The following is a 19,480-nucleotide window of genomic DNA, read 5'->3' as shown; positions in this document are numbered from 1 at the left end:
AAGTAAAAGCTCTAGTTTAATACAGGTATCTCTGGTTTAACACACAATTTGACATCTATAATTTCTAGGCAGAGCAAAAGACTCTTTCAAATGTGAACATAGAGGTTCCGGTTGGACGCTTGGTTGCAATTGTTGGGGGGACAGGCGAAGGAAAAACATCACTTGTCTCAGCCATTCTAGGGGAGATATCTGCTGTAGGCAACAGTGAGGTTGTCCTTAGAGGGAGAGTTGCTTATGTTTCCCAAGTCTCTTGGATCTTCAACGGAACTGTGAGTGTTTGCAATGAAATGATCTAGCATAGATTTTTTAAAACTTATGTGGTAGTTCTGGGGCACAATCAGTCTATGCTATTTTTTATTGGCAGGTACGGAACAATATTCTGTTTGGTTCTCCCCATGATCCAGGGCGCTACAGGAAAGCTATTCATGTCAGTTCCTTAGATCGCGATCTCGAGCTGCTGCCAGTGAGTTGTTTACATGCAGCTGTTTTATTTTGAAAAATTCTGAGTGAGATATACATTCTAAAACAAGATTTTCATACTAGTCTGGGTTTATTCTGAAGATTTAGTGGACTCATGGTGAGTGATCTGTCTGCAAGGGTGGTGACCTTGCAGAAATAGGTGAACGAGGAGTCAATATAAGTGGTGGACAAAAGCAGCGGATTTCAATTGCACGTGCAGTTTATGCAGATGCAGATGTTTACATCTTTGATGATCCTCTGAGTGCACTTGATGCACATGTTGCTCGTCAGGTAAATCTATGCATGTTCTAGTGTAGTTTCTTTCCATTAAACCAAATTATTTGCAGGATGTTTAATCTTCCATACATGATGGTAAGGTGGGCCGTGCAAATGTTTTCTTTTTGTATGCCAAACGTGATGCTTGGATTTTCTTAAACTGTTTGTAGGTGTTTGAAAAGTGTATCCAAGAGGAGCTTTGCAACAAAACAAGAATATTGGTCACTAATCAGCTTCACTTCCTTTCAAGGGTGGACAATATTTTATTGGTCCATGGTGGCAAGGTAAAAGAGCAAGGCACGTATGAGGAGCTGATGACAACGGGTCCACTTTTCAAACAACTTATGGAGAATGCTGGGAAAATGGAAGAAATCTCCGAGACAAACAACCATGATGAAAATTCAGAATCAGCTGGTCCATTGAGTACAAAATCCAATGCAGAAGCTGGACAAGTGGACTTGGCTATGCCCTCAGGAGATAATATGAAGAAAAAGAAAGGGGGAAAGTCTACATTGATCAAACTGGAGGAACGTGAGACAGGCACCATCAGCTGGAGTGTCTTAGAAAGGTACATCCGAGAGGACTGTTTCTTTTTTAAGGAGCACTCTTATGGCATACAATTATAACCAATGCAGCCACTCTAGAGCAGTCCATGCTAATGTCAGACCATGATCCGTTTTCTCACGGAAAGTCTAGAGGTGTTTTTTTGATGTTCTAGAGCATGAGAGTGTTCATAGTTGCATTCTGTACTTGTATTCAACCTCGTGATCCATACAGGACTTTGAGTACCATATGTGTAGTGTATAGGGCGCTCTGTTCGCCACACAAAATGTGCAAAGCTTCTCATTCATTGTAGCCACCAAGGGTGCCCACATGGTGGACCATCCACAACGGACCACCGTCCACTTCAACGGACCATCCACCGCAACGTGATGTGGCAGTGACTGGCAATGAGTCAACGGAGGCCCCAGCATTGGATCGTCAAGTGGAGATGCACCACCACAACGGACACAAGGAGGTGCATTGAAGGCTCCAATGGCACCGACTGACGCTCCAATGGCGCTGACTGACGCTCCACTGCATCTCCAGAGATATGAGATTCCACCAGAGGCTACGCTGCCACCCAAGGCATCCACCAAGGATAGGAGATGCCACCGTCTCGACCTCAGGCATATATGGCCCTCGTCCCACCTTAGAGGATATCCTTATCCTGCAGCCTTCTCTCACTTGGAGGACATCCTCATCTTGCAGTCTTCATACCACCTCAATTTGTACCTCTTGTTCTATCATCAGCTTGTGCTGTGCCGTACTCTTCACTGTGAACTCTGTTGAGTGTGCAAATTACAGTGAAGGACATGTATCAGTGTTCTCTGAGTTGTGCAAGTGTTTTTGTGCTTTCCACAGTCTCGTTTCTTTCATCTCTTCTTGTGTTGTGTCCTGCTGCGTAGTGTCTTCTGTGTTGCGCCGTGAGCATCAAGGACTCCGGACATACTGTCCAGAGGAGAGCCACCACATAGTGTACCGGGCAACCAGCCCTGCTATAGGTGCACTAAAAGTTGGCACACGCAGCGGGACTCTCGAAACTGGGAGTCCTGATAGCTCACCTTTTCATTTGCGTTGCGTCCTCTTTCTGTGTTGCTTCCTCTCTCCATGCCCAATACACGTGCCCATGGTAGTCCGGTGAGCCCATCCAAAAGTCCTCTTTCAATACACTTCTACAGTCGGAAGAGGTTCAGCTACTTGCCACCTAGGGAACCTCCTCCACCCTTCCTATGGTGGCTAACCATAGTAACCCCACCCTTGGCAACGCGGGAGGCCAAGCCAACCCTCGTGGTCTAGCCAATCCTCCTGGCGTAGAACCCCTTTCCATGGTGTTGGGCCGAGTCAACGTCAAGCTTCCCACCTTCAAAGGATCATCTGCTGAGGATGTGGATGACCACATCCGACGGTTCATCTCTATTTGTAAGAGCCGAGGTCTTGAGCAGGAGGATGGCTTCTTGGTACTCTTTCCGTCCACTCTTTAAGGTTTTGCAGACAAGTGGTTCAGTGAGTTTCCGATCGACCACTTTACAGACTGGACCACTCTGAAGGACACATTCCTCCGAACCTTCCGTCTTGGTAACTATGAGGACCGCATTCTCCAAGAGCTAGGGAAGCTCCAACTGCTACCAGGGGAGAGAGTGTCAAAAGTCATGACACGGACCACAGTGTTGGTGGCCCGCTCACCGACTTACCCTGGCGACTTCATGGTGCATGAGTGGGCGACACAAGCCTTACCCAGATCCACCCAGTAGAAGATTCGGGAGAGTCGGCCCACACCAAAAACATTGTTGAAATTCCAGGAGCTAGCCTCCCAACTTGAATATGCACAACTCATCTTTGAGCGTGATGTCGGCTCTGCACATCCAACAGTAACACAGTTGGATGATCTGGTTGCTCCGCTGAAGCGGGAGCTGGAGGCACTCAAAGTGAGCCAAAAACCTCCTAGCGAGGAAAGTACCTTGCTCCAGCTCAAAAGGGAGATTGAAGACTTGAAGACCCAGCGTGAAGCGAAGAAGGGGCTGTGGTGTGCTATATGCCAGTCACTTGGACATACCGTCCAGGAATTCCCAAAAAGGAAGTACTGCTCCTCTTGTGAAAAAGGACGACATGAAGATAAAGAGTGCTACTATCTCAAGGGGTTCCGTCAACTCCATCATCAACAACCTCCTCACCCAACCTCTGCAGTCCCCAATATGCTACAGCTGTTGTTTCAATTCCACAACCCTTCCATTCTGCTACACCTCGTCCTTACCCACCCAATCCCCAGGTGACCTATCTTCCACCACTCATCCCTAACCCTCCTGCACCAACCACCATGGCAGCAGCCCCCATGAACCATCCTATTCGCCCTCCCCCTCCCCAACCTCGCAATCGTCCCGTTCTTTGCTATAGATGTTGGGAATACGGTCACTACCAGAGCCGCTGCCCTCTTCCTGAAGGTGCTCCGGCCTGCCGGCATTGTCCAGAATCCAAAGATCATTGTACCCGGGATTTCCCCAAGCAAAGGCATCCACATCCTCCGGCTCCCACCACCCACTTAGTATCTGTAGGCCATACTCCATCATTAGGACATCCTCCATCCACTTGCCAACCTCCCTCTCCCACTCTTGGGGTGTCTGTCACAACCCCCACACCTACCCATGAGGATCCACCATCCACCACAGTAGTCACCTGATCAAAAAGTAAGGCCATGCCTCAAGAGTACCAAGGGGATGAGTCCGATAATAAAGCTCTACCAGTTCCCTGCATAGTCATAGATCAGTCCTTCTTGCAGGCCTCCTTCAAGGACCTCCACAACCAACCTTCGGTGTCGGACAACTCATCTACCCCTTTCCTTCCACATTCCAAACCAGAGCTCATACCCTTCTCTGTGGAGAAATACCATGTCAGTGAACCTCTTTGACCTGCTGCGGATTAGCCCAAACGTCCAACAATGTCTCAGTACATTGTTCGAGCAACGCAATGGTACGTCCACCAATTCTAATGGTGGGTTTCCCCTTCCTTCCAGTGTTGCAGGTTGCATGGGTATCAGCCGTGCCACTCCTTCTCTTACATACTACTGGAGCCCCCGCTTCTATGCGGAGATTCATGGTACCCCACTTTTTGGGGCAATTGTCGACGGTGGCTTTGGTGTGAACCTCATGCCGGAATTCACACTCCATGCAGTAGGCCTCAAGGTGACGCCGCCAGCTAACTTCTGTGTTCGGATGGCCGACCAACGGGAGGTGACCCCTATCGGGCTAGTGGAAGGAGTCACTGTAGTCACCCAAGGGATTCCATTCTTACTTGACTTTGTGGTGATCCAGCTTCCTGAAGTCAGAGGGGCATACTCTTTACTGATTGGTCGACCATGGCTTAGGAATACATGTGTTCTACAACACTGGGGTTCCGACCGATTGTGGATTCCTCAAGAGCATGGCCCGCAAGAGCTCAAATTGGAGGAAGGTCTGGATCAAGGGATCCGTGGTGCCACAGGAGTCCCCATATCTTTTCCCAACTCTCCGACACCCACTTCTTGGCCGACGAAAGAAGAAGGCCTTATTCCCCATGGTGATGAGTCGGAACTCCTTGACTAGTTCCAGGTAGTAGAAAGCCTCACATCCTACGTGGTGGAAGTAAATGCGGAGAGCCCCCAAGAAGGCGGGCCAAACGAGGCCCCCGATCCTATATGATCCAAGCTCGCTGAAGCTCCCCCCCCCCCCCCCCCTCACGCTGCCGCCTGCTCGCACTCCCCCCTCCCCGCCCTCACGACTGCCCCCCCCCCCCCCCCCCCCCGCCTGGGTTCTCTCTCGCCCCTTCTCTTTCGCGCCCGCCGCCCCTTGCCCGCATGCCCCGCCTCCTTCGCGCCCCCCTTGCTCTCGCCCCTTCCTCCGCGACCCGCCGCCTCCACCTGCCTCCGCCCTCTCCCCTCCCCCCCCCTCCCCTTCCCCCCCTTTTCGCGTTTTTCCTCCGCCCCCCCTGCCTTTCGCCGCCTCTGCCTTACTTACGCCCCTCCCCCTCAACTTTTTTTCCGCCCCCCTCTGTTTTTTTTTTCCAGCCCTTCCCCTTTGTGTTCCGCCTCCCCCTCTGTCTTGCGCCTTTCCTCCTCCGCCCCTCCCCGCTCCACCTTTTGTGCGGCCCGGTTCTTGCAAGACACTCCGTTTTCGCTTTGCCTTCGACTAAGCTTCAGACACTGATGGAGGTTCCTCCCGCCCCACCATAGGGGGACTCTTCCGCAGCCCCCTGGCCCGCCCCTGAGGATACCCCCGTCAGGCTTTCTCTTTCGCTAGAAGAGGAAGCGAGCCTCGCCGCAGAGGTGGAACACCTCCAGGCACATTCCACCATCTGCCGTATAGTCGGCACTCGCCCCAGCAGAGGGGAGATCCGTGATCTTCTACAGGCCCGCCTTCTTGCAGATGTGGGCAAGATCCTGGACGTTCAGTTATTGGGCCGTGGATACTACCAGATTGAGTTCGAGACAGCCCAGACCATGGCCCAGGTCCTAGCCATGAGTCCCCTTGACATTAGGGGCGCTCGGGCCTTCTTCAGACCTTGGCAGCATGGCTTCGACCCAGCAGCGGCCGAGCAGGGAGAGCGCCTTTTCCATGTCACAGTTTGCTTCCCTGGACTCCGCCGCGAGTACCTTCCGCTCCTTTCTAGGATAGGAGCATTGGTGGGCTCGGTGCTTGAGATTGGCCCCACAGCAGCTTCAGTGGTGGCTAGAGCAGCTGGCCTGCCTTCGGTCAGAGTTCTGGTTCCTGACATCTCCTCCCTTCCGAAGGTCATTCAGCTACCTAGGATGGGGGGGGGGTGGATTGATCAGAGAGTGGAGTTTTCGGGGCTCCCGAACCAGTGTTTTATATGCAGGCAGGTCGGCCACCTGGCCAAGGCCTGCCCTCGTAGGGGACCCCGACCTTCACCGTAGCGTTCCAGTGAGGAACAGCTTTGCTGCCCTCCAGGAGGAGACCCCAGCGCAGACTGAGGATCAGGAGATGCCAGCACCCCCTCCTTCGCCCCCCCCCTCCCCTGTCCCCCCGTCCCCCCGTCCCCCGTCCCCCCCTCCCGCCTCGCTTCCACCTTCGCCTCCTCCCGTCCCCACTCCCGTTTTGTCAGCAGCTCCTTCCCCACCCCCTTCTCCCCCCCCTCCTCCCCCTCCGCTCGCCTCAGCTCCCCGGGAGGCCCTAGCAATACCCTGGCGCTCACCTGCAGTCCGGCGGGCACTGAGCACCGACCTTGCTCGAGCACCGCAGAGGAGACCTACCATGCCGATTCGGGCTTCACGGATATCCTCTATCCGCAGTCGGCTGAGTAGTCTTGACACTAGACAGCGCTTGGAGGCTTTTGACTACTCCTTCACACGGCTTTTTGGACGGAGGGCCCCCATGAGCCAGCACCCATCAGAATTCATGTGGTGATACCTCCGGCCCGAGGGGAGGAGGCACTTGATTCAGCGGTGGCCTTCTCCTTTGCTCTCTGTGGCACTAGCGACCGGGAGTGGACTCTGGATCTCGCTCTTAGCTTTTTGAAGACTCAGGCAGTTGAGTTTTCTCACCATGTGAGGGATCTGGAGGTGACAGACGTGATAGGCCGACTCTAGGAGTTGGCTCATTTCTTTGATACCGGGAGTGCGGATGCCTCTGGGATTCAACATTTGGTGGTTCGCATAGTGGCAGACCTAGCATGCGACCGTGGTTATGTATGCATACACGAGGTTGCTCTCTCTGAGCGGGAGGCAGTCGCCATGGGACACAGCCACTGGCGCCTGATCGGAGATTTTTGCTGCACACCGGGTGGGCAGATTCGTAGCCGCTCGGATGGGGAGTATTCTCCATCCAAGCCGCTTGCAAAGGCCCGCCGTATGGCTGAGACAGCCTCCACCTCAGCAGGTCATCCATGAGGATCATCTCATGGAATGTACAGGGCCTTGGCGGCGCACACTATGTACGTTCCGTGGCTGCTTGAGGCAGGAGCTTCAGAGATGCCTGGTTGGGGGCAGTATTGATATTCTGATGATGCAAGAGCACCATTTGAGTGAGAGCAGGATTCGGAGATATGGTTCGGTGATGCCTGGTAGATGGGACACATTTTGGTCTGCAGGGTTTGGCCCCTTGGGTGGGCAGGGAGGAGCATGTATGGTCATTGCGGATGTATGGCGCCAGGCCATTGTGGATCGCGGGGTCATTGTGCCTAGTACAGCACAGTATGTTATTCTCAGGATGCATGATGAGCTCTTTGGCGTGCTCAATGTCTATGCGCCCAACCATGCTAGTGCCAGAGCACATTTCTGGACCCTTGTTACAGATGCATTGCCCGAGGCCGCACATTGGTGTGTCGGGGGAGACTTCAACATGCTTGAGGACCCGGCCGATAGGGTGGGAGGCAGTCATGTTACAGTGCACAGCACGGAGCTTGTAGCTTGGGAGCGATTTTGCATGACACTGCAGATCACTGATGCATGGCAGCATGAGGCTTTCTCCCGCTCTCAGGACAGTCTTAGTTTTTCTCGGTCGGATCGCCGGCAGGAAGGGACTAATCTATCACGGATTGATCGCTTCTATGTGGGCGACAGGTTCGGGGAGCGTGGGGGCTCCGTTGGCATTCTCGCTAGCACCTCTTTTTCAGACCATGCGCCAGTTATTTTGACACTTGAGGAGAGGACACGGGAGACCAGCTTGCAGTTGAGGATCCCAGAGAGGATACTTTTAGATCCCAGTCTTTCTGAGAACATTGAGAGGATATAGCATGATAGCCAGAGCTCTGACCTGGATGCAGCAGGCCAGTGTGCCCAGGGACTCATCGAGCTCAACTCTTTTTTGCACGTTGTAGCCTTGACACGGCTGGGAGAGACACGAGAGCGGGAGCGTCGATTGAGACGTAGCCTTGCTTCGCTCCAGCGCCTTCAGGAGCAGCAGCCTACATGTGAGTGGGTGGCGTCCCAGCTGAGCCAGGCACGCCAGGAGGTTAGAGAGGCAGAGGAGCAGAGACATGAGTTCTACTATCATCGCCAGGCCTCTCAGTGGACGCAACTTGGTGATAGAGTGACTGGGGAGTTCTTTGAGATTACCGGACCCCACCATGCTCGAGCAGGACGCCAGCTCAGGAGGCAGGACGGATCGTTAGCCACTGAGTCCGGGGAGATAAGAGCCATTGCCACTGAGTTCTATAGAGACCTGCTTTCAGCGGAGCCAGCCACCGAGGCACGTGATGCTTGCAGACAGACTGTGTGGGCCCATGTGCAGAGGAGGGTCACAGATCATATGCGCACAGTTCTGGGTGAGCCTCTTTCAGAGGATGAGCTTGTTGAGGCTTTGAGGGTCCTTCTGCGCCATAGTTGCCCTGGGGAGGACGGATTGACGCCTGTCTTTTTTATGCGCTATTGGGACCTTTTGGGGCCAGGCCTCCGCAGGGGCTTTCAGTATGTTTTGGACACTGGGGTGATGCCACAGAGTTTTTCAGAGAGCTTGATCTTTCTTATCTCCAAGGGGGAGGGAGCGTCAAATGATATTCGGCATTGGAGACCTATTACGATCCTCAATGCTGTCTACAAGGTCCTGGCAAAGGCCTTGAGTTTGAGGATCCAGCCCTTCCTTGGGGAGCTGATTCATGCTACCCAAACAGGATTCATCAAGGGGCGCAGTATCCTTGACAACATTTTCACATTCTGGGAGGCGACGGTCCGAGCTAGATTTCTCGGTGAGGACCTGGTCGTGATGCTTCTCGATTTTGAGAAGGCATACGATAGAGTCGACTGGGGTTTCTTAGAGGGCACCATGCTTCGCCTGGGTTTTGAGCCAGTCTGGATTCGAGGAGTGGCGGCTCTACTCGACAGCTTGTAGCCAGGTGCTGATGGCAGGAGGACGGGGGCCGAGTTTTGAGTTGACCAAATCAGTCCGTCAGGGGTGCCCTCTCGCCCCGTTTCTTTTTCTCTTCTTTGCTGAGGCTATGAGCATGTATCTGACAGCAGAGGAGGTTGGTTTGAGAGGACTCCAGCTCCCAGTCCGGGGTGAGGACCTGCTCGATTTTGAGTTTGCTGATGACACGAGATTGTTTTTGCATGGCTAGCAGGCCAATCTTCAGAGGGCAGAGTAGTCGCTACGGGTTTTTGGTGCAGCTTCTGGAGCATTGATCAATTGGCGCAAGACAGTGGCCTTTTGGATCAGTAGCGCTCCCGCTCCGGCATGGAGCTGAGACCCGAGTTTTAGATGGATTCCTCCTGGCACAGCAGTGCGGTATTTGGGATGCCAGATTGGACTTGATTTGTCACCTGAGCAACAGATCGCCCCGCTTCTTCTAAGCATTCGGAAGAAGCTTTTGTATTGGAGTAGAACTCGGCTATCCTGGCTGGGAGGGTGGTGGTGACAAATCAGGTGCTTTTAGCGATTATGTGGTACATCACGTCTTGCTGGATCTTCTCCAGCTCTTGCATCAGCCAGGTACAGAGATTGATCATGAACTTTCTTTGGTCTGGGTGGGATGGTCAGCCGGCCCGGGCTAAGGTTATTGGCGCATATTGGTTGCCCACAGGAGCTCTGCAGTTGGCACCTGGCTTGTCTACAGTGGTCTTCTGGCGGCGTGTGCCCGATGCGGCCACCCATTGGAGACACAAAGACAGTGCCTATGGGACTGTCCATAGGCGCAACAGATTTGGCTGAGGATGCTGCGCATTTTGGCCCATAGCAGCTATAAAACGCGTTTTTTATATATTGAACGCGACGGGACGTTTTCTATAATAAAAAACGTCCAATTGATAAAAAACCTGGAAATTTTTTTTACATTTTTTCAAAAAAAAAAGAGTTTTTTTATCATTAATAAAAAACTTGCTGAATGTTTTTTTTTCTAATACATACATTAATAAAAACCTTTTTCAATGCTTTTCATGTATGTATGCATGTTAACACCTATATGTATATGTACATATATGAGTATATACACGTGTGTGTGTATATATATATATATATATATAACCTTTTTTGATGTTTTTCATGTATGTATGCATGTTAACACCTATGTCTATTTGTACATGTATTTGTATATGCACATGTGTGTGTGTGTGTACATATATGTATGTACACACGCGCACACACACACACACACACACACATGTATATATGTATATATGTATATATATATGTATATATGTATGTATGTATGTATATATGTACATATATGTATATGTATATGTATATGTATATATATATATATGTATATATATATGTATATATGTACATATATGTATATGTATATGTACATATATATATGTATATATATATGTATATATGTACATATATGTATATGTATATGTATATGTATATATATATATATATACATATATATATATATGTATGTATGTATGTATGTATACATATATACATACATACATACATATATATATATGTATGTATGTATATATGTATATGTATACATACATACATACATACATATATATATATATGTATATGTATGTACATACATACATACATACATACATACATATATATATATATATATATATATATATATATATATGTATGTATGTATGTATGTATGTATGTATGTATGTATGTATATGTATATATATATATATGTGTGTGTGTGTGTGTGTGTGTGTGTGTGTGTGTGTGTGTGTGTGTGTGTGTATTCTTTGGGCCGTTGGAAATCTCCCGGTTGGGATGGCCTTACTGTAGAATTTTTCTTGTCGTTTTGGCACTACGTGGATCAGCCACTATTGTTAATGATAAACCGGGCATGGGAACAACAGGTTTTGCCTTCATCTTCGAAAGAAGGCTTGCTCAAGTTGATTCCAAAGCAAGCACTTTGTGAAGAGTTCTCGCAATGGAGGCCGATTACGCTCATGCCTGTGGTTTATAAATTGCTGGCTAAAATGCTTGTCAATAGACTTAAAGGGTTTTTGCATGATGGTTTGCATCCATCTCAGTATGGCTTTATTCCACGAAGGCAAATTACTGATAATCTAGCAAATGTCATCATTGGCATGGAGTATGCCAAATACACTCGACAAGATGTATTGGTCATGCAGGTTGACATTGAAAAGGCATTTGACACTGTTCTTTGGGATTACATTGCAGATACCATGCTTCGGCTGGGATTTGGGCCTAAGCTATCCTCTGTGGTTTATTTCTTGTATGCTGACAGTACCTCTGCCGGTTTGTTGGATGGTTTTCTCACAGATCCTTGGCATTTGGGACGTTCGGTAAGGCAAGGTTGTCCTCTCAGTGCTTTGCTTTATGCGATTGCTACTCATCCCCTGCTTATGTATTTGGAATCTTTGACTTCGTCTGGAAGATTGCAGGGCTTGAAATTACCCTCTGGGAAACATTTTATTGCACAAGCTTATGCAGATGATTCTCTCTTTATGCCCCGCAATCACCAAGATGATGTGGAACAAATTATGCATACTCTTCATTTGTTTGGATTGGCAGCAGGCCTCAAAGTGAATTTTCGTAAATCCAAACTATTGGCTCTGACTGAGTATGATTGGCATAAGCTGCTTTGGCCAGGCGAACTTGTTCCTCCGAACATTATAGTTCGTCATTTGGGTTATCCGCTGGGTTGGACTGTATCGGCTACACGGAAATTGGATTGGGTAGCCGAGCGCTTGCACTCCAAGTTACATTATTGGAAGTTGTCCACATGGCCGCTTCATGTGCGTCTTAGAATTGTGCAATGCATTCTTGTAGCTTATGTGCAGTTTTATCTACCTTTGCTATATTGGTCTCAATCCCGCTTAAAGTCCCTTATGTCAAGTATATTGGCGCATTTCTGGCGCACTTCATCTCGTGGAAAGGGCCTCAGATTGTTATCCATGGACAAGTTATGCTCTCCTAAGCGCCTTGGAGGCCTAAATATTTTGGATTTGAGACGTCATGTTTTGGCTAGGAAAGCTATGCTTTTGCCGGTTTTGTTGGATCAGCAGCAACCCTGGACTCTCATGGTGTCCCATTTGTGTCGGCATATTGTCACGCCGTTCTATGGTCATTGGCAACCCACATACTGGGATCTTATATGTGGAAAACTTGAAGGACACATTCCGGGATGTCCTTTCACTTCTTCTCTCATTATTGATTGGAAGGAAGTTACTTCACATATGATATGGCATGGTTCCCGATCTTTGATGGGCAATTCCCTGCGGCTAGAGAGTTTGCATTGGAGTCGTGTATTTTCTTCCACTTTGGTTGACCGTTCACCTCGTCAGGCATATTTTCTATCTCAAAAAGGAATTTGTCAGATACATCAGGTGGTGGATGACACTGGTCAGGTTCTTTCCTTCTCTGTTGCGGCGGATCGTTTTCAATTGGGATCCCATTATTCTCATCTTTGGACAGAAATTCAGCGGATGATTGCTGATATTTCTCCTTTACCTCCCTTGAATGTGGATTCCCGTCTATCTGATTGGAATCTTGGAACCACTGCTATGAAATGTATTTCAGCTGGGACAGTTTATGCCCTCTTGCAATCGGATGCATGGATAGTCAGACATGGTAATCAGCTATGGTCTCTCTCCAAATCTTCAATGTGGTGGAAACGTACATTGTTTCGCATTTGGAAAAGTCATCTGCCTCTTAAAGAACGCCTGTTCTTGTGGCGCTGTTTGGTTGGTGCTCTTCCTGTTGGTAGCTTGTTACATGCACGTCATATTGCGCCTTCACGTTGTGTCCGATGTAAAGCTACTGAGGAGACTGTCCCACATTTACTATGGGGTTGCGTATGCTCCAGATCGTTCATTCGCCGGGTCTCGACTGCTCTTCGCCTTCGTTTCCCTTCGGGCATTTTTCACAGATGCTTTTGGCTTTTTGGGGTATTACAAGCATCACAGTCTCAGTTTGCTGTATTTTTCAGCTGGGTCCGATTCTGGGTCTTTTGGACCATATGGCATGTTCGGAACAACCTCATGTTCCAAGCCAATGACATTGTTCCCTTCCATTACTTCAAGTTCTCGCTTGGTCACGCGCTTCATTTTGCTTATGATGCTGGGGACATCACTCTTGATGCTTATAGGATTTACTTTGATTGCTTCTAGGTAGTGAAGCCTATAGTTACTCTTCTTTTTCTGGGTTTTCCTCGCTTAGAGGTTTTCCACTTGTAAATAAAAAGTGTGGTCTTTTTGGTGGGTTTTCCTCGTTTTGAGGTTTCCCACCTGTAATTAATGACATGAAGCTTTACAAAAAAAAAAAAAAAGTGTGTGTGTGTATTCAAGATTGGCATCTTCAGTCTTCAAGTTCAAGATTATCCTCTCAGCCTTTGCATTTATTGACTTCTATACAGGCTTATCGATTGATATTACCTCCTCCATGGATTGCTCATCATGCTAATTCTCTTTGGCATCTGGATAAGTCTTTAGCTTGGTGGAAAGGAAAACTGACATTGATATGGAAGTTGAAAATGCCATTGAAGCAGAGACTCTTTCTTTGGAGATGCATTGTCGGTATTTTTCTAATGGGAGTGAAATTGGCTCAAAGAAGGATTGCCTCTCCTCTTTGTCCAAGATGTCGTCATACTACTGAGAGTATTCCGCATTTATTGTGGTCTTGTTTATATTCCAGAGACCTTCTGGACAAGATCTCCTATTTTTTATCTCTCAGATTTCCTGCACATAGGTTCTACAGGTTTTTCTGGATGTTTGGCACGTTATCAGCTTCTTTGTCACAGTATTCTCTTTTCTTCCATTGGATCAGATACTGGGCCTTATGGACCCTCTGGCTACAGCGAAATCATGCATATCTGAATTCACCCCTTCAGCACCCTTATGAGTTCTTCCGAGCCTCTTTACGACGACAGTCCTTATATGATGCCGTACATGAGGAAGATTTGGATGTTTCTTGTGTTCAGCTTTTCTTTTACTGTTTCTGATGGATAGGGCATAGGCTCTTTTCTTGAGCACTGCCCTGTTCTTGCATAGAACTTTTTTACTACTTTTTTTAAGTTCTGGGGTTTAGACATCCTCTTGATGTCAAACCCATTTGTACATTTATGATATAATGCAATTTCAACTGGTTTTACAAAAAAAAAAAAAGTGTGTGTGTGTGTGTACATATATTTTATATATATATATATATATATATATATACACGTTTTTTATTATTAAAAAAAATGGCGTTTTTAATTTTGGCTTGATAAAAACGACGTATTATACACGTATTATACTTTGCCGTATTATACGTCCCATCTCGTACCCGGCTGCTATGTTTTGGCCCCCCTCTCTCCAGAGGGCATGTATACGTGGGGTGCCGCTGCTTGGTCGACTTCGTCAAGGCCTACTCTGGGATACGAGACGGAGCATGACAGCCAGGCCATCAGATTCATTAGGGGCCAGCCTCGCCTTGTTCCTTCACCGGATTTTTCGGCCGCCAGCTGGACACAGGAGAGGGATCTACGATGGGAGCTCCTCAGCAACCTCACCATATGGTTCACCTGGAGAGCCCGGTGTTTCAGGGCCTTTGAGGGGAGACTGGAGCCACCAGGAGAGACTGTTCGGGGGATTTGGCAAGAGTTGATCCACACCCTGTGAGGACAGTATGACCGCATCCGGGGCGACTCGGATGCGGCGATCTTGCGGTGCCAGGTCTTTCACACCACTTGGCGCAGTGGCCCCTTCTATACCCTACACGCGGGTACCCCCCGCTGGCATTACAGGCCACCTGTTTGGATTTCCCTCCCTCCTATTGTATGATATAGCCTCTCAGTTATTTGTACTGATATTTGTACTTTTTTGTACCTAGGGAGAGTCTCCCTAGCTGCCTTGATTGGATCTCTGCTCTGCCTTCTTATGAGCAGGAGAGTTTTTGTAGCCCAGCGGGCGTTTTTATAACTAATGAAAGGATCTTTTCTTGGAAAAAAAAAAAAAAGGTGGGCCAAACGAGCTTACCCAGGTCCCCACCTTGGGAGGACCCCCCTCAAATCGAGCCAAGCATGACTATAGGAGGAAGCAATTTTCTCTGGCGTCCACACCTCCTCCCAACTCCCAATTGCCAACGGTTCCACCACCTTTCGCACCCTCACTTCCTCGGAGACATCAACGTCCCTACTGGCACCCTTCCCTTGTCCCGTCTACTTTAGATAAGCAGGCCTAGTTAACCTTATGCTCCACACCATCTATTCCATCATCACCTTATTTCATCTTGGTCATCCTCCTCTTCTACCCACACCACAAGGGCCACCTGTGAATCTCCCTCCCCTTCTGCACACGCCATCACGGACGCCCTTGATCCTTGCCACTCACACTTACCCATCTCTTGGCTATCTTCCCCACCATCTTACACCCTCTAGCACCATTGGTCACTTTGGTAGGCAAGTGCCACCTCCTATCTCTAACGGCCACGCCTATAACCCTCGTCCCATTCTAGTACCACAAGGCCACCACAAGCCGAGAACTCTTGTAACCCTACCATGTGGGAGTCTTTCCTTTCACTCTAAGCCACCATTCTGCACCCGATCACTAGCTCTAAGAGTCGGGCATGCCATTGTTTTTGGAACCAGCAACAAGATCAACTCCCGCAGAAACCCACCGCAAGCCCCACCCACCTTGGCAAGCAAGCTTCCCTCTTAGCCTCGCAAAAAAAAAAACCCTAAATAAATAAATCTCCAACTATTCCCTCAAACATCCCTTGGTTCATCCTCCAACCCCCCTTGTTTCCTCCCATGCCATCCGCCTAACCCCCCTTTGGTTAGACGTACTCTCATCCTCTCACCCCCCTTTGGCGGATATCCTCAACCTCGGACCGTCCTCACCCTCGGGCCATCCTCAATTTGGGACGTCCTCAACTTCAGACCATCCTCAACTCGGGACGTCCTCAACCTCGAACCGTCCTCACCCTTGAGCCATCCTCAACTTGGGACGTCCTTGGCCATCCTCAACTTCGGACGTCCCCAACTTCGGGCCATCCTCTACTTGGGACATCTTCATCTTCGAGCCATCCTCAACTTCAAACGTCCCCAACATCGGGCCATCCTCAATTGGGACATCCTCACCTTCGCGCCTTCCTTAACTTGGGATGTCCTCACCTTCGGGACATCCTCAACTTGGGATGTCCTCAACTTCGGACATTCTTAACTTGGGACGTTCCCACCTTCGGGACATCCTCAACTTGGGCTTGGGATGTTCTCAACTTCGAACATCCTCAACTTAGGACGTCCCCACCTTCGGGACATCCTCAACTTGGGATGTCCTCAACTTTGGGCATCCTTAACTTGGGACATCCTCAACTAGGGACGTCCCCACCTTCAGGACATCCTCAACTTGGGATGTCCTCAACTTCGGACATCCTTAATTGGGGCGCCCCCTCACCTTCGGGACATCCTCAACTTGGGATGTCCTCAACTTTGGACATCCTCAACTTGGGACGTCCTCAACTTCAAACCTTCCTTAACTGGGGACATCCCCACCTAAGGGACATCCTCAACTTGGGATGTCCTCAACTTCGGACATCCTCAACTTGGGAATCCTCAACTTGGGACATCCTCAACTTGGGATGTCCTCAACTTCGGGCCTTCCTCCCCTAGGGACGTCCTCCCCCGGACCATCCTCAACTACGAACTCCCTCAATACCGGGACATCGTACCATGGGACGTCCTAGCCAAGGGGACTTCCTTGCTTCCAAACGTCCTCCAAGCCCTCACTGGGAGATGTTCTCTCACCATCAAGGAGTCCTGTCATAACTCTCTCTTGCCCATCATAGGGGCCCTCTCCCTCTCTTCGTAGCGGCGAGCGGCCCCCCCACCTTCTCTCCCTAACGTTGCTCGCACGCAGCCCTCTTTTCCCTCAACCCCCTTTTTTCCCGCCAACCTCTCCATTTCTCAACCTCCCCCTCTCTTCGTAGCAGCCAGGCCCCCCGCTCCCCCCCCCCCCCCCCCCCCCTTCCTTCCTCGCTAGCAGCTCCCTTTAAAAAGAAAACAAAAAAATAAAATAAAATCCCAAGCCTTCTTCATTCCTACTTGTTCTCCCTTCTTTTCTCTGCAGCAATGGCTGACGATTTACCTCGCCACCCGGTACCTTACCAACACTTCATCGTTGACTTCAGTTGTATATACCACCTTTTATGAGGTTATTTTTGTTTGCCCTCTTTTCATCATAATGTAATCAGTGCTTTGCACTCTTTCATCCTTGTCATTCGCATAATGTAATCATTGCATACCTACATCTGTGCATCATGTAATACCCACCCCATGCATACTTTCCATATTTAACCCTGACCAAGGACGGTGAGCACTCTAGTGGTGGGTGACCCGTAGCCACCAAGGGTTTCACATGGTGGACCATCCACCGCAATGGACCATCCACCACAACGGACCGTCCACTTCAACGTGATGTGGCAGTGACTGTGGCACAACGGACACAAGGAGGTGCATTGAAGGCTCCAATGGCACTAACTAACACTCCACGGCATCTCCAGAGATAGGAGATTCCACCAGAGGCTATGCTGCCACCCAAGGCATACATGGCCCTTGTCCCACCCTAGAGGGTATCCTTATCCTGCAGCCATCTCTCACTTGGAGGACATCTTCATCTTGCACTCCTCATACCACCTCACTTTGTACCGCTTGCTCTATCATTAGCTTGTGCTGTGTCGTCCTCTTTGCAAGTTTGCTGTGACCTCTGCTGAGTGTGCATGGTACAGTGAAGGACATGTATTAGTGTTCTCTGAGTTGCGCAAGTGTTTTTGTGCTTTCCACAGTCTCGTCTCTTCCGTCTCTTCTTGTGTTGTGTCCCGCTGCGTAGTGTCTTTTGTGTTGCGCCATGAGCATCGAGGACTCTGGACATACTGTCTAGAGGAGAGCCACCACAGTGTGTACGGGGCAACCAGCCCTGCTCAGTGCTACATTCATGCATCCCAAATGCTTTTCCATTCAGCCTACATGTATTATGTATATGCAATTGTTTTTTAAAAACATCATATTTTATACTTACACTATTTAAATTTTAAAAATAGTGGCATACTTAATGTACCTTATCTTATCAGTACTTTCTGCACTCCTATCAGACATTGTATGTGTAATTGCCCCCAATGGGTTTTGCCGCACACTTCAAAACTATAATACTATTAAAACAAGATGAAATGGCACAAAACCAAACAAGATAGCAATGCTGAAATTTAAATGGCACTTGCAATAGGGCCGGAAACGGCTGACCCTCGTAATATGATTGTATTACCATGGATTTCGCAAGATACAAGCTTCATGGACATCACATGCCAGATTTCCAATGACATGCATGCCATGAAAACACTTTGCAAATTTGATTTCTCGAGTCGAAGTTGATTCTATAGCTTTCATCACGAAGAACCTCACTTCCACGGGGATGTAGAGTAGGTTACAAGAACTAGGAGAAGCTCTAACTAGTGAATTTGCTGAAGTTTGTAAGTAAAAATCAGGCTTTAGGTTGCATTGACGGTGACATAAATGCTCAAAAGCATTTTCAGCAGGTATATATCCAAGCAATAGCAGCTGAAAAGGACATCTAGGAGCTGGACAAAAGTGAGGTAATCATTTTCCGGCTGAACCAAAGGTTGGAGAAGCAAGAGAGCATGCTGCATGTGTACGGACTGGTTTTGCTGAAAATTGTTTTCTTCCACCTCCTCTAAAATGCACCAATTTTCCATGAGAGAGTGAGAGAAAGAGAGAGAGAGAGAGCCTTTCAATACATGGAGAGGGTGGCCCAATGGCCACCTCACCTGAGGCCACACCTCTCCCATAACTGGAGAGGGTGCCCACTGTGTTGTTCACACCCTTTTAATGAAAAAGGTGCCTATTTTGTGAGTGTCTGGCTGGCCGCCATCCATTAAGTGCCCAACTTACTTATAACTAACTTAAGTGCCCAACTTACTTATAACGGAGCGGAATTTCCCTCGAATCTCATAATATACGGTGCACTTGCATATAAATTGCTCCTCTGGAAAAGCTTACTCAACTCGACCTCAGTGGATGCTCCAAGTGGGAGACTGAACGTGAGCGCTCCCTGAGAGCCCCCTCGTCGCCTGTGTTTCTTGCGCCTCCCCGTCGCGAGCGCCGCCTGCCCCTCTTTAGCTCCCGTTTGCCGTCCTCCCCCGCGCTTCTTTTCTTGGCTTCACCCCTCTGACTCTGCCCGCCCTCCATCCTCCCTGTGCGCAGTGCCCCCTCCGCCCGCCTCTACCTTCGCTCCCCCCTCGCCTGTCCCACCGGTCTGCCCCCACCTGCTCTCCCCCCCCCCCTCCCTCCTCTCTCCCGCCTTCAG

At 49.1% G+C, this 19,480-nt stretch overlaps 1 protein-coding gene across 2 annotated transcripts in view; it reads left to right on the top strand.

Moving 5' to 3' along the window:
* The window catches only part of LOC147630603 (ABC transporter C family member 2-like), a 107,786-nt gene that overhangs the window by 75,650 nt on the left and 12,656 nt on the right, over positions 1-19,480 (top strand). For both annotated transcript variants that reach the window (XR_015267679.1, XM_086810541.1), the window contains exons 17-20: positions 69-269; positions 365-463; positions 598-750; positions 906-1,303. Coding sequence is in view for 1 of the 2 variants with exons in the window: in XM_086810541.1 (XP_086666667.1) it covers positions 69-269; positions 365-463; positions 598-750; positions 906-1,303 (851 nt within the window). In the remaining variant the exon portion in view is untranslated. The remainder of the gene's footprint in view (positions 1-68; positions 270-364; positions 464-597; positions 751-905; positions 1,304-19,480) is intronic.

The sequence above is a fragment of the Cibotium barometz genome, chromosome 16 (assembly GCF_041138505.1).
Source record: "Cibotium barometz isolate CiBa-2024 chromosome 16, ASM4113850v1, whole genome shotgun sequence".
Taxonomy (NCBI): Eukaryota; Viridiplantae; Streptophyta; class Polypodiopsida; order Cyatheales; family Cibotiaceae; genus Cibotium; species Cibotium barometz.
The sequence above is the reverse complement of the archived record's forward strand: the minus strand, read 5'-3'. Positions and strand labels throughout refer to the sequence as shown.